The 15,326-nt window shown below is 41.5% G+C and overlaps 1 protein-coding gene across 1 annotated transcript; it reads left to right on the forward strand.

The window, feature by feature from the left end:
* Positions 1–1,549: 1,549 nt before the first annotated feature.
* On the forward strand, positions 1,550–4,408 carry LOC308126415 (voltage-gated potassium channel regulatory subunit KCNF1-like; the record flags this gene model as incomplete). Its single annotated transcript, XM_080490804.1, has 1 exon — positions 1,550–4,408. One exon carries the CDS (start codon positions 1,550–1,552, stop codon positions 3,044–3,046), a length of 1,497 nt encoding a protein of 498 aa, XP_080346930.1. The 3' UTR covers positions 3,047–4,408.
* Between the last annotated feature and the right edge of the window lie 10,918 nt (positions 4,409–15,326).

The following is a 15,326-nucleotide window of genomic DNA, read 5'->3' on the forward strand; positions in this document are numbered from 1 at the left end:
GGTTTTGGTCCTTCTTGTAAAGGCAGTGATCTTAACTCAGCCCAGTTTATTGTAAATAAACTGGAATCTTTAAATATAAGAAAATGTCTCAAAGCCCCCACCCCCAAAAAAGGGCTGAATATTGTGTTTCATCGCCTGTGTTGTAATGGTTATCAGTCTTGTCTCAGGAGGACCGAGTGCTTGTTCCTGACTTGCGTTATAAAAACTTGTCACTAGATGGAGACAAACGACCAGCGAAGTTTGAAGCCAAACCACTTGTTAGTCAATCACTGTCCACTGTGAAGCGATTCAGAAAAATAGGCTTTAGTCTCGACGACATTTTAAGGGGAAAATTGTATTTTGAATGACACTCCGATGAATAAATAAATAAATAAATAAATAAATAAATAAATAAATAAATAAATATTTGTGTGGAGAAAAACCCCCAATGTATTACAGTGATATTGGCCCAGTCTAATGGCGCTGAGCCAAATGAGATATGATGATGCATTAGTGACGGCGTCACGACTTTTCCTCAGAATAATCGATCCTTAATTGGACATGGTGGTCTGTTCAATCAATTTTACAGAGTGATGAATCTACAATGTCCCAGGAATCATACATAACAAGACACTTTGTTGTAGATGTAGACGAGATGACTTGACGTGCATATGATCGATGGGCGACATTCAACCAATTGTTGCTCTTTCAGATTATAAGGAAATCCAGCAGGGGGCACGTCCCCGTTTTACCCGCTAACTTGACAATTCATCTCAGACTGCAGAGATTTACGATCTGCTGCGCCTGACTGCGCTGCGTCAAGACGCACACGGCATGATGGGAGACACACGGCCAGGACTGGAAATAAAAGCACGGGCAGTCCTGAAGACAGATGTATGTTTATTATAAGAACTCTGGGAGGGTTGCTGCTTATACTTTATAAAAGAGGACAACCTTGACGTATTTATTCATAATAAAATCCTATTTTAGGCCAATTTAAGTAGACGGTTATGGTGAGAGCCTTCATGAAAATGTTACCTTGTTGTGAAAGCTGTTTAAGTTTTGGTCACATGATGAATCATAAAGTTTAATGAGACCGGTTGAAGTCTAAACTACAGAGATTAATTAGTAAAATTTACGTAAGAGCTTTATGTCGAATTGATGATCTTACACTTTAAAGAGAAATACTATGCAAAAGGCGCAAACTAGTCTCCTGTAAAATGATTGACGATCCGTGATTTTATAGTGAAATATGAGGAAGGAAGTTCTGCTTCGGTTTGGGTAAGTCTCTCTTGACGTTGGACGCACTTCATTGCCAACTTTCTCAGAGCGCACAGGCGCACTGTTAGTTTCCAAGCGCGGCTGTATGGGATTGAGAGCAATCCACGCTGCAGTTGTTTATTACCAAAAGATTAGACATAATAAAAAATAATAATAATTAAAAAAAAAAAAAGAAAGTCCGCATGATCTAGGAAGCTTTACGCACAGCGCCAGAGCTGCTGGTGACTTGATTTTTAATTTTGAAGTGCCCCGGTCAGTTTGGTTGATTTGTTGCGGACCTCTCAGCATAATGTGGGGCATCCAGAGGACTCGGTATGCGGACTGCAACGGCTCCGACGCCAGTGAAGAGACGGAGATTGTTGTGAACATCGGCGGAGTGAAACAGGTGTTGTACGGGGACGTGCTGACTCGCTATCCAGACACTCGCTTGGCAGAGCTGGTGGACTGCTCACTTAAGCCTCCCGAAGAAATTCTGTCATTATGCGACGATTACGACCCTGACACCGGGGAATTCTATTTTGACAGAGACCCCGAGGCGTTCAAGTGCATTATCGAGTTGTACTATTATGGGGAGATACACATGAAACGGGGTATCTGTCCAATTTGTTTTGTGAAGGAGATGGAATTCTGGAAGATCGACTCGGATTTTCTGGATGAATGCTGCAAATGTCACCTGAGCGAGGTGGAGGATGAACTTGCAGAGATCGCTGAGAAAGTGAGAACTATCCTGGTGGACCGAGAGGGAGACCCCACTGCCGGGGGGTGGCAGCGCTTCCAGATGTGCCTCTGGAGGATGATGGAGAAGCCGGACTCGTCGCTGCCCGCGCAGATAATCGCCATAGTTTCTTTCATTTTCATCCTCATTTCCTCTGTGGTGATGTGTGTCGGGACCATCCCCGACCTGCAGGTGGAAGACGCAGAGGGTCGTCTTACGGAGCACCCAACTTTGGAGGTCATCGAGACGGTGTGCATTGGCTGGTTCACCATTGAATACATCCTCCGTCTGATCTCCTCTCCCAATAAAATGAAATTTGTCCTGGCATTTATGAACATCATCGACTTCATGGCAATCATGCCTTTCTATGTGGTGCTGATTCTCACCTCCTTCGGCGCAGGAGTGATGGAACTGGCTAACGTGCAGCAGGCGGTGCAGGCTTTACGCATAATGCGCATTGCGCGCATTTTCAAGCTGGCACGCCATTCCTCCGGACTCCAGACTCTCACATCTGCCCTGAAGAGCAGCTTCAAAGAGCTCGGACTGCTCCTCATGTACATGGGCGTGGGGGTGTTTCTTTTCTCGGCACTGGGTTACACCATGGAGCAGAACCATCCTGACACACTGTTCACCAGCATCCCACAGTCCTTCTGGTGGGCTGTCATCACCATGACCACAGTGGGATACGGCGACGTCTACCCCAAGACCACTTTAGGTCGTTGTAACGCGGCCATCAGCTTTCTCTGCGGGGTCATCGCAATAGCGCTGCCCATACACCCCATCATCAACAATTTTGTTTTGTTCTACAACAAGCAACAGGTGCTGGAGACTGCGGCCAAGCATGAGATTGAGCTGATGGCGCTGCGCAACGGCGACGGGGAGTTCGAAGCAGCAGCCGTCGCCCATAAACATGTTTGCGGTTCAGGGGCGTGGGACGGCGCTATGCACTCTTGTCACAGCGACACATACATTCCTTTGCTGAAAGACCCCCGGGGAGCAGCAGGCATCCAGACCCCCAGCATGGACACAAGCTTTGAGAGCACAGCTGAGGCCACTGAATATTTCATCTGATCAACACAGCCTGGCACCATTTGGTGGGAAAAACAACAAAATACCTAAAGGACTATGAATTTCTGAATTATTCAAACTGAATCAATCAGATTTGGATTACTGATACAACAGTGTCAGTTGAGACTGTAAATACTCTGCTAGAAATAACAGGACTTGCCTCCAAGGACTTTTAATGCATTTGAGGAATTGAGCCTCTTAAGGGACATACATGTGAGATATTGACCTTAATGAGATGTTCCTCTGTGCAGTGAGTCCCAGTGGACTGTGGGGCTCCATTTGAACTGCCAGTACACAGAATCCCCAAATGAAAGCATGTTATACAACACCCCTATCCCCAATTCTCACACTTACACTGTAGACTGCACTGTAGCCTATTCCTATGTACAGAAAAGAATATCACAATTGATGTTTCAAAGGAATAATGAAGACAGACAGCTTCTTGACGAGCAAGGACAAGTGTTATCAGCCTATAAAAAACAGTGTACAGACATCAGAACAACTCCAAAGGACAGACTGGAGGCGTTTAAATCTTAAATTGTCATAAATTTCATCGAGGTTACTCTGGCCTCACTTCAATGTGGCGTTGCATCCACAGACAGTTTTAACAGTACATTAGAGGCCTGGCAGAGGATGTAAAAGCAGCATATCATGATGGATGGTCATTGTCGTGCTCGTGATCTTCATTACATCAGTGCAATTTTGTTACTGACTATGAATGTGAAGTAATGCGTCAGATGTAATAACCCTCGACTGTGCAGGACTTTTAAAGGCAGTGACTCCCATTTGCTGACATCGAGACCCCAGTTAAATTTCCTTAGCTGCGGGACATGTTCCTGCAATGGGTTTAAATTTTACAGCAGCTTCCTCCTGAGGTTCAGTGGAATCAATCTCCCCACCGTCAGTGAGTGGAAGAAGCAACAGGTCAAACAAAAATGTTATTTTTAAAATTTAAGCAGAAATAGAGATAAAATAATAAAAAAAAAAGTATAAATCCAAAATGGATGGAGTTGTTCAGGATTCATGTGTTCACCTGGACTTGAAAAGCATGAAGTATTTTAGCACTCTCTTCCATGTTTGAAAAAGAACTGTGAAGCAGGCTAATGGGTGGCTATTCAAAAGTTATTTTTCACAGTTCGAAAGGTCTGAACTCCTACACCGTTACTCTGATTGACATGAAACTTGCACAAATAGCGCCGTCTTTATAGACGCTAGTCAGCACAGTTGGGGAGCTTTAATTGAAATCTGACACTTTTAATTCCAACTCATGTCACTCGCTGGATGATTTCTGCCAGGATTGTGTTCCTTTGACCAGTCTTTTGTGAAACTTGTTGAAATGAACATGTCTGAATATAAAGACACAGCTTGTGCAAAGAAAGAGTGGTAGTATTCTTTCTACAAAACAGTGAAACAATGAAGACATGACAAGTGATTCTACTTAACCGGCTTGACTGGAATGTATGCGGTAAATTAAAGTGTTTGACGTATGGTCAGTTTGCTTACATTTAATGATTTAACCTGAAAAATTAGTAATAATTTCAAGGATTTTCTTCACTGTAATAAATCATTTGGTCTCCCCATTGAGAAAAGATCGTTTAACATCATCACATTTGAAGTGAAGACGGATTTATTAACCAGAATGATTTACACCAACGATACTAATGTCTTGGTTTGTTAAAACCAGTCAAACCTTAATTTTATAGTTTGGATTGACCAAGATTCCTCCTGTTTATGCTTTTGAAAACTATTTCAATTGATTAAATCTACTAATAGGAAATTTCTCATCGGCCCAAAATGGAAAACATTTGCGAATCAGTTAGAAATACATGTATTTTTTGAAATATGAAATTACGTATCTAAGTGCGAATCATTTGAAGCCTGGTGTGGTTTGTGATCAAAGCAGAAGGAGGAATATTTTTAAGCAAAAGGACATGACATAAGATAGCAAAGAATATCGTTATAACACAAAGTGCTACAACTCCATGTTTGAGTAAATACTAATGCTTTCCCCTTGAGTGAGAGGAACCCAGGTTTGAATACCGACGACAGCAGAGAAGAAAATAATAAACTAACTATGGCAGCCGACAATTTAAGTTGCTCTGACTTGCTGTGAAACAGCCAAATACAAATAAGCCAACTAGTCCAGTGGTGCCGTGAACAGACGCTGTTCACAGACCTCCAGTTGACAACAATATTTTTTAGTTTGAGAAAAAAACAAGACTTGGTGTTTAATCAAAGTCACAATATCAAAAGTATTTTTGATCACAATTATGAGCTTTTAATTCATTCCCAGCTTCTCTTTGTTTTTTTGAATATTGTTGTTTTAAAAAGAAAATAATAATAATTTTCAATGAATTTCAGATAGGTTTAGCGGTCTCCACTGCACAATAATCCCTAAGCCTTTTAAAATCTCAGTTGTGTAAAAGCAGAAGCCTTCATTTAGCCATCACCTTCAAGCAAACGTTTAGTCCATCCATCTTCCGTACCTGCATTGAGGGTCAGAGACAAAGGCGAGGTGTACTTTACACCGATTGTTAGGTCATCGGAAAGCTAACACTGAAAGGCAGACGATCACTCACGTGTACTCCCAAAGCCACAGACAATTCGGAGTCACAAGAACACCTGGAGGACAGTGAAGCCACAGGGACAACATGAAGACTCCACACAGAGAGGCCTTTTGAGGGACAGAGCTAACAACTGGACCACCATATGCTAAGAGCAGAAAGAAAATGTAACCTTCAGTTACTGCAAATAGTGCAATGGCAACATGAATACTTGAAAATGTCAGACAAATTCAAGTTTAGGTCAATAATACTGGGATTATAAAACTGAAATGGGCCACCTCATGCTACAGGTTTACTGATAAGGGGTCTGCAAAAACCACTGGTTACAAAACAACAAAAACAACAACAACAGCTCATTCAGCTCTGCCACCATTCTCGCCGTATTTTCCACTCCGCTCTAAGTATTGCAGACTGGGAGAAAGATCACGAAGGAGGTCAAGGAGGACTCTGCAGGCTGTCCACCCACGTATCCTGCCTCGCTCTGCTATCTGCACTGGCCAGCAGCAGATCCACACACGTCAGAGCCTGGGAGAAAGGCCTTTGTTCGCGCTGACAGGTGGAGCTGGAATGTCAACGGCGCAGCATTGTGAAACAAAACAATGTTCCTTCGGCAGATGTAAATGCGCACGCGCCATGAGCATATATACAAATAGTGCCCCTCCTCTGTGACGCCTACCTAAAGTGCACACAAACATTTATGTTCTCACACACACACACACACACACACACACACACACACACACAGAGTTAAACCCGCGGTAGTGTGTGAGCCTCTGTGCTGTGACCTGCCATGATTTGCTGGCTAATCACTGATTTCACACCCACGTGTTGGTCATCTGTTGCATTCAGTGGGTGTTTAAGGTGTTTAAGGCAGGCATTTGCACAAAAAATGTGCTCATTATCGCTTCACTGAGAGGGTACCAATTATTACCCAGCGAGCTGATGTTTGTAAGTACTAAATCAATAGTAGCTTTATTCACACTGTGAAATCCCAGAGACAGTGTTTCCAAGTGAAGACGGATCTATTTATAACAGTTCTGTGAGATATCCTGGCTGAGCTGCTGTGGCCATCTGATGCATGTTCACACTCTTAAAACAAACTGAAAGCAGATCGCTAAACGACTCTTCTGGTTTGAGTTGGGAGCACGTTATCCAGAGATGAAGGAGAACAACCAACGATGTCAAATCTAAAGGTTGTCACGTTTGTTCTCGCAACTCACTGTGGCGTGCGTTAATTATTCACCACATCCAGCATTAAATCATGTATCATGCTTGTTAGATGCTTTAAATAAACTCAGCCTACACCCAGGATACATTTAATTGCCACATATCGAGAGAATAGAGATTTCTCTGTGGATGTGCTTAAAAGGATGAACTTGGCGTGCACTTAAAGCTCACATCTCTTCCACGTGACCTCCAGCTCCGAATGCTAACTGGTGACGTACTGGCATGTTGATATTGGATTACACCAAACCATTCTGATGAGATCATGGACACTCGCATTGCGTCCATGTCCCTGCTCCCCTGACCTCCTCAAAATAGGCACAACGTTGGAGGTGTTCAGTTAACAAATGCTCCTTCAAGGCTTGTTATGTTTCACATTTATTCCTTCACATTTGCTTTGTGTGAAGTTATTCAAGGTTGTGTTGAATGTGGGCGTATGAAAAAAAAAAAAGAAAAGAAAAATATATAAATGTTTTAAACACAATTGTTGTCGTTATTAAGCATCAAAGTTACTGATTGACAGGTCAGACGCAGTGGGAAGGATTAGTCTTTGCAAAAACGTTGAAGGAAAAGCAAAATAAAGAATTAAAACAGAATAGATAAAAGATTCAAAATCACCAAGGGTAAATTATCTTTCCCGTGATCACACTAAAAGCAGGTAATAACTACCCTGAAACTCTGCGGATATTTCATTTTAATGGATTCATATCCTGCAGAAAATAGTCGAACACATTAATTTAAATGAGAAAGTGTGTGCATAATGCTATGTACGGCATATGCCCGCCCCTCCGGGCACTAGCTTGGTGTAAGAGATATTTTCAGCTGCAGGAGAGGGAACAGGTAATCTCCCTGACGGTACATTCAAAAGACCAAGAAAAAACATGTTCCAGAAGCATCATTTTGCTCTCAATGATTTTCTCCTTCATTTTTATTTTTTTTTCCCTCTACAGGAACATTTAAAACACTGCGTAGGTGCACCTCGGAGCTCTTTGGTTGAGGTGGAGAGTTGCACAAAATTGCACGACAATAATTACATAGATTAAATATGACCTTCTGCAAAATAGCAAAATGGAATGATGCACTCAAACCACTCAACCTGACTGTATAATTTTCGCATCTCCTTTTTTCCTCTAACCTTCTCACTTTTACTCTCTTACGTAGTGGAGTACACTCTTGAAAGACATCTGTGCCCCTGTGAGTTCAGATTGCAGAGCCTTCGCTATATACCACACCCTCATTTAAACAAAAAACTAGGTTACCCACAGCAAGTCAAGGAATTGTTTTAAATTCCTCACAGACTGCCATCGGCAGCTGATTATGCCAAAGCCCTCGTACAGGTGAGGTAAAGTGTTAAACGCTGAAATCAATGCATCTGTGTCGCTGCAGTGTGGACACTGAGCAGCGAGGATGAAGGGGAGTCTCCTCTGCTGCTCGCCACTGCATTACCCCGGACTCATAAAAAATGAAATAGGAAATATAACCGCGAATGCATTGCAAGGAAAAATGATTTGCCTGCAGAGTCGTTCTCACTGGTGAGCGTTACTCCCGCAGAGGGTTCGATTAGAGTTTGTAAACAAAAAGAAAGAGAGCACAGAATGATGGCGGTCATGGGGACAGTAATGTTGAAGCACCCACACAGTTTCATTGTAATAAATAAAGGAAATCAGCTGTTGATAGCTGATGGAAAAATAGATTACAGTCCTTGTTTATTATGGATTGACCACGTCTGCTGAATAGAATAATTTACACACACGCGCACACACACACACGGATCTAAATAACCTGTACATCTTCCACTTCCCCTCACACCAGTAACCTGAGAAGAAGAAAGAAAAACAGAGCTTGTGTCACTAGTTTAATGTCGCCTTTCTTCATGGTGTAAAGCTCGCTGTCTGGAGATACGGCAGGCGAGTTACGGCCTCATTTTTCTCAGGTTGTTAAGTGAGCTGCTTTTATTGGGCCCCTTCATTTGAGATGGAGACCGGGCTGTTCCCCACTATCACAGTGTAACTCTGAGCCTGAAGGAGGCGACGCGGCCTCAGCTCAGTGAAAACATCTCTTCTGGCTCTCACTCAGGACCTTTAATGACAGGCCTGCCCTCCGCGGGTTGTCTGCCGCAAACAAATGGAAACGCTGCACAGTTACTGCAGAGCTCATCTCCATGCAAAAGCACCTGCCTGATTTGATTTATACTGCATGCTAATCCAAATTCACGAGGAGCGATAAAATGTTTATGAACCCATTATAACTGATGCAGTCTCTCATAATAGCATATTGGTGTTTCGTTAATTATTGTTCCGGAATGCTAATATGAAAGCATTAGTTACTGATTAGACAGAAACAGGCGGCTTTAAAACAACAAGAGGTTCAAATGGGCTCCATGTTCTGACTCATTGGTCATGAAGGATTTCGTTCCGTTCTGGTGATTACAAAACTTGGTAACATTTGCGATGGTTGTAAAAATTATTCAACTCAATGTCAAGTTTCCAGTGTTATTTATCTCACGGCTCAGACGACGATTTCTGGAGCAACTGTAGAGGAAACATGCAAACTCTGCATCCAAACGTCCTGAAGCCTTTGAGGTGAGATTGCTCGCCATTAAACAAATTGTGTTTAAAACTCAACTAATTAGAACATGAGGCATTTCCGCTGTGGCGATCCTCTCGGAGATACTCTGGTCATCCAAAGTACGAGTTTTAATATCTGACTGATTTCCTGACACATCGTTAACATCTGATCTGACACAAACACAAAAAACCCATTTGAAGGGATTAATGTTTATTATCGTAGACGTTTGTATATCAGAAGTACAACAAAATCTCTCTTCACTTTGATGTGCACGACTTCTCTTCTGTTATAACACCAAACTTACTTTTGATTCAGTAACAACTCTCAGCCTCCAGGAGCCATGGAAACGAGCTTTAGTCGTTTTTAATCTTGATGCCTCATTGGTATAAAACCCAGCATGCAGATTTAACAAAGGGAATATCTGACGGCCCCCACGAATAGACCAAATGAGACCATTTTAATGCTTTATAAACTGTAGATTTGGCTCTAAGCTGTATCCATTTGCTTATATCATCACACAAAACCCTGCTCTTTCTAGATTTGGATTGATGTGAAATTGAAGTTGGAGTAAACTTGATTTCTCTTCGATCAGATTCAGAAACAGAAGTAAATGTTACACTGTTCAAAGACTGACGATGCCAAAAATATTGCTGTTGTTTCTCTTAGGATTGTAATGAGTAGCATATTAACTAACTGCTACTCCACCATGCCGGACTATTAACAGTTGACAGTACAAAATGAAAATGTCATAGGCTCCAGTTTTTCATCAAAGCTCCCCCAAACTAACATTTATGTCCACTTTGTAAAGAAAGATGTCATTGCCAGCGTTTCTTTTGTGGTCGCTCTCAGTTTTACATCTTGTTCTCTGCATCCAGGAGAGAGACAAAGAGAGTTCTGCCTCCCGAATTCAGCTTTCATCCTAAGCTGGCGCTGCCTCCTTGTTCTACTACTGCAGGTCGAACAGTTTAATTGTTTTTGAATCACGAGTGTTTGAAAACTGTCGAGTTGTTCCGTTTGAAAGTGAAATTCAAAGCATGTGCAGACTGCGATAGGGAAGGCTTTGTTTATTCCAATCTTGAGTGCAGGAAAATAACATGTAATCTTTGTTTTGCTTTTCTTTTTTTAGCTTTCAATGTTTGTCTTTCAATCTGACATTGCTCGGTCCCTAACGCTTATTCGGCAAAGTATGAATATGTAAATTGAAAGTCTAAACCTTGATGTATTTATTCATGTCGCTTCCCAGTTTTTCTACATGCGCTATTGTGTGATTGGATTGTCACTTGCAGGCAGTGCAGCGCGTTTCATGTTACTGTAGTGCTGATTGCTTTGATCAGGTCGTGTGTGGAATGAGAGCTGTCACATTTCCTCCAAACACAGATAAACTTCAGTTTGAAAGCTGTGGCTGCAGACGGCTTAGAAGACACTTGTTCAAAGCCGAAGCTTGTTACAACCATCTGAGTTTACTTAAAAAAATAAATAAAATTGAATTCATCTATCCACGGGTTTCCAAGTAAATGAATTGAATTAGCACATTATAAACAGCAACACATAAAAAGGAAGGAGCGGCTCGCCTGTGTGCTGCAGCCTGCATCATAAGGAGCTACAACCAGGTCTGCTGTCTGTCTGGCACAAGTTGTTCTTGCTCTGCGCTCAGTCATTCAGTTCGTGTCCTTCTCTTTCAATCCCCTCTCCAAAAATGGCTTTCAGAGGGTACATTTTGAATGAATCAGCCATGTTGGAAAGCCCCTTTGTCACTTCTGCTGATACATTTATGAAGATTGAATTAATGGAATTGGTCTTGAGAGGCCAAAGCTGCAGATGGATCCGACCTGCTCACTGATGCACTTCCATCTGCTGAGCATCTCATGTTGTTTTACGAAGTGGAACATTTTCCATCCATTGTAGATTGGCTACCATGATTACAATTATCTTTAGTGGGCGTCTTGTCACGAGAACAATACTTTGTGACGATGTCTCGAGCCTGATAACCTCCTCCAGGATCTATCTCTGCCACTTGAGAAGTCAAATATGAATTTTCTCCTAATGTTTAATGCAAATGGATTAAAGAAATGCACTTGAGAACCTGATTACTGCACTAAGGCATTGTTTTATGCTCCTGTTCAAAAATTACACAGAGAAATGACACAAGTTTATCTGTGCATGCGCCACGTGTGTCCGTATCTGTAATGTGGAAAGCAGGGTTGATGAAATGATGCCACACGGATTTACTTATTGATTTCACAGTTGTTAAGAGTGATTAAAGCATATATTATTGTATCTGAAGCTCTCCTACATCATCACTACATTTTGGCAGGATTAGTTTATTATTTTATGCAGTTAGCAGCCGAACTTTCTGGGAGGCCTTCCTTTTCTTGGGGGGTAAAAGTTCTTATCTGCTGTGTGATTATGTGAGCGGAAAATGGAGAAATACCACTTCATGAATAATTGAGCAATTAGCAAATGAACAGTTGAAAGAACTTGACTTTAAGAAAATCGAGTATTCTCCGTCTTGCTGAGAGAGGAGAAGTCTCATGTATCAGAATTAATTCCGTTGACATTCAGGAAACATGCTCACATGCTTTTTTGCAGTTTTACATTACCAGCTTGATCCCACTCATATTTCTTCATTAAATCTAGATGCAGCCGGTCCTGGACAGTTTAAATAAGCAAAAAAAATTGGAAAAATATTAAAACTGGCACAGTTTGAAAGAATCAAATGTTCTGCATGTCAGAAATCTTCTTTGCAACAAGTTACTGATTAACCCCCCCCCCCCCCCCCCCCCCTCAAAAAAACAACAACAAAAAAACAAAAACGGGTATTTATTGGTATTTTATTTATTTTCATCTGGATTTTATATTGTGATCTTTTATTGTGACTTTGTCATTTTTCAAATCTACTTTTCCTCTTTCAATCTTGAACTGTGAGGGCTACAGGCTAAATGCATGTACACACAGTAACAACATATTCATCCCTATAGGCATCAATTAACTGAATACACTCAAAATAGCCTCTAATAAGATTTGATCCCAACATAATTTGTTTGAGTTATCCTGTTGTATGTATACTGATTTATTTATGTGTGTGTTTGTTGTATTTATCAGCTGTTTTACTGTAAGGTGACCTTATGAGCCTTTGTGCATCATTATTAATATTGATGTGATGAACACGTATTGTCTTTGGATTGGATATGTGGGCGGATGCTGAAACAAACACATGCAGACATCCCCACCTGTTTGTCTGATGAAATAATAAGATAGTGATTACCAAAAAGTAAGAATTTTCCTTTCATTTCAAGGGAAAGAAACAACTTTGGTATAATGACATTGGACTTGTGAAAGTTTTACTATGACAACAGGGATTATTATTGAAGCTTTTTCAGCTTCTCTGCCCTCGGAAACAGTTGGCCTGACCTCCTGACTCTGCCCGCCGCTGACACTTGAGAATCCAGAGTGTCCTTGACACTGTTTCTGCTCACTGTGAACAAGTTTGGATGACTCCAGGCACTTCAATGTGACTCCACTCCCAGCTCTGCAACAACAGGTGAAAGGTCTGTTATAAGCACTGCATAAAGCCCCCCCAGGACAGATGGACCCAGATGATAATCCAAATGAGGTCAGTGTGAAAACATCAGCCAATCGACATTAAAACTTATGGCTGTCGGCGGGCGGAGTCAGCGAGGAACATTTCGCCGTCATACTGTGATGAAATGCCGCGTCCTTGTCTTTGTGCTTGGTGGTAATTAAACCCCCTCGGCCAATTTGTCCCCTACTTGGGTCATTGGGGGTGATTACAGATGGATGTGGAAATCAATCTGCCTTACCCCTGGGAAGAAAAATTACAGCCTGAGACACGAAAGGAAAAATTCAAAAAGTCCTTTCCTCTTCCAGTCGCCTCACATCAAAGCTGCAGAGATCATACACATGCAGACTTTACCGCAGTGGAACATTTACATAGTCATTACAGGGAGTGGATGTGTAGGCTAACTGTCTGAGGGGAATGCATGAAGCTGTGGGAGGAGTAACAGATCTGTCAGTACGGCTTATGGACATTGTGAGCTTGTAAATTAAACATCATACATGGATCCTGTCGGTTTCTATCAATCCTTGCAAGTCAGTGCAGACACTAAAATCACAACGCAAAAGAAGTCAACGAGGCTTCCTTTTAAAAACGAAAAGTTGAATTTGCAAGCGATAAAACCTATCAAATTGGTTGTTTTTGTTATTTTGCTTAAGTGCTTATAACATCAGTGGTTTGCTGGTGCTGATTTAAGTGAACTTTTACTGTAGATCAATCATGCCTCTAAAAATAGTACAGACGAATGTGAGGGTGTGTGTGTGTGTGTGTGTGTGTGTAGGTGTGAATCTGAGAGTTGATTATAGAGAGAAAATGGAAATTGATTGGAGAAGCTATGTCTGTAAGTGCATGGATATTTATATAAGTGATCATCCATCTTCTCCATCCACCCTGATGTAATTCATCTGGTTCTCAGGGAGTTTGATGCTATTTGTAATTTCCTCCATTTCCTCCTTTTCAATATAATATAAGCAAAGTAATTTCGTGTTCACTGCTCACAACTTTGGAAAAAATTGTTTTCTACAAAGTTATTGGCTTCCGCAGTACATTTTATTTCCTTTCTTTCTATTTCTTCAAGCTATTGCGAATGCTCCTGAGGATATGTCTAGTAATTTCTGAAAAATGTGCTGCATTATGACCTCTCGCAGGAACATATTTTGAATCAAATTACAGCGTTGCACCTGGAGGCAGAAACACATGTTCCATCAGAGGTGGTGAGAAAACACATTCAAATAAAGGAACCAGTTTTCAATATTAATGGTTGCTCAGAAGACTTTGTATGTCATATTAATGTTAATTTGTAAAACAGGCAATATTAACCTAACAAAAGGAAGCTGTTTGCCTAAACTGATTCTCCACCGCCACTGCTGCATGTTATTTATTAAGTGTGCTGCCATTAAGACGCTGTCAAATTAATATTTTGGCTGCAGTTTTCTTCCATTTCAGCTCAGAGTGCTTCGTTAATGGCTGCTGCTAAATTGCACCTTTGCACTTTTTTTTTTTTTTTTTTCAAAAGATGAACAGATGTTACATTTCTTTGAATTTCCACCCACACCTAAAGCTTTATTCTTGGTGATAAAACAGCCTCGATTTGTACCGGGGTGTCAAAGGGAATGTCGGTGTAGGAAGAGCCTCTGAATAGCCCATTTCCCTGGAGAGCATGAGAGGCCATTTACAACACCCAATCATACAGTTGGGCAAGCGACCCCGGTCCCTTTTTGCCAATAATGAGATAATGCACAAAGGCAACGCCGCATTTCTCTCCCCGTGTTTATGTTGTCAAGTACAGCGATGATTTATGAGCAGAGCAATGAGAGGAATAAAACCCATGAAGGATTATGATAAATGAAAACATGGGTTAACCCGTGGAAGCCATGATACTCTCAAACTACTCCGGCCAGAATTGATTGAATAAGCCACAGCAATGCAAATTGTAATGCATTCCAGTCCTGGACATGCACAAGTTAGAGGTATATAAAAAAAAGTGCAGTGAATCATGAGTGAAAAGGCAAGCAGAGGCTAATGAAGGGCTCAGTGGGAGTGTTTCCCTGTTTGGTAAGTGCCTGCATGGTAATGGCCTGAAGCTTCTTAAGACACACAACCGTGACTCCTCTCACCCACCTCGAGGTAAGCTTTTAATGAATCCAACAACCTCTTTTCTTACTTCAGGCCCAGCTCAAACGCGCATTGGGTGTCACCAAAAAGGTGAACATGACCTGTGAAATATCAAGGTTGAAGAAACAATGTGCACAGCTGCAGTGCAGAAAAGGAACAGATGTTTCTACTAATGACTGTCTGTTGAAGTGGAAATCCAGTCCTGGGATTTCCTTTTTATTTGTGATAAATTGCACTC

Source organism: Lipophrys pholis (genome assembly GCF_963383615.2).
Source record: "Lipophrys pholis genome assembly, chromosome: 21".
Taxonomy (NCBI): Eukaryota; Metazoa; Chordata; class Actinopteri; order Blenniiformes; family Blenniidae; genus Lipophrys; species Lipophrys pholis.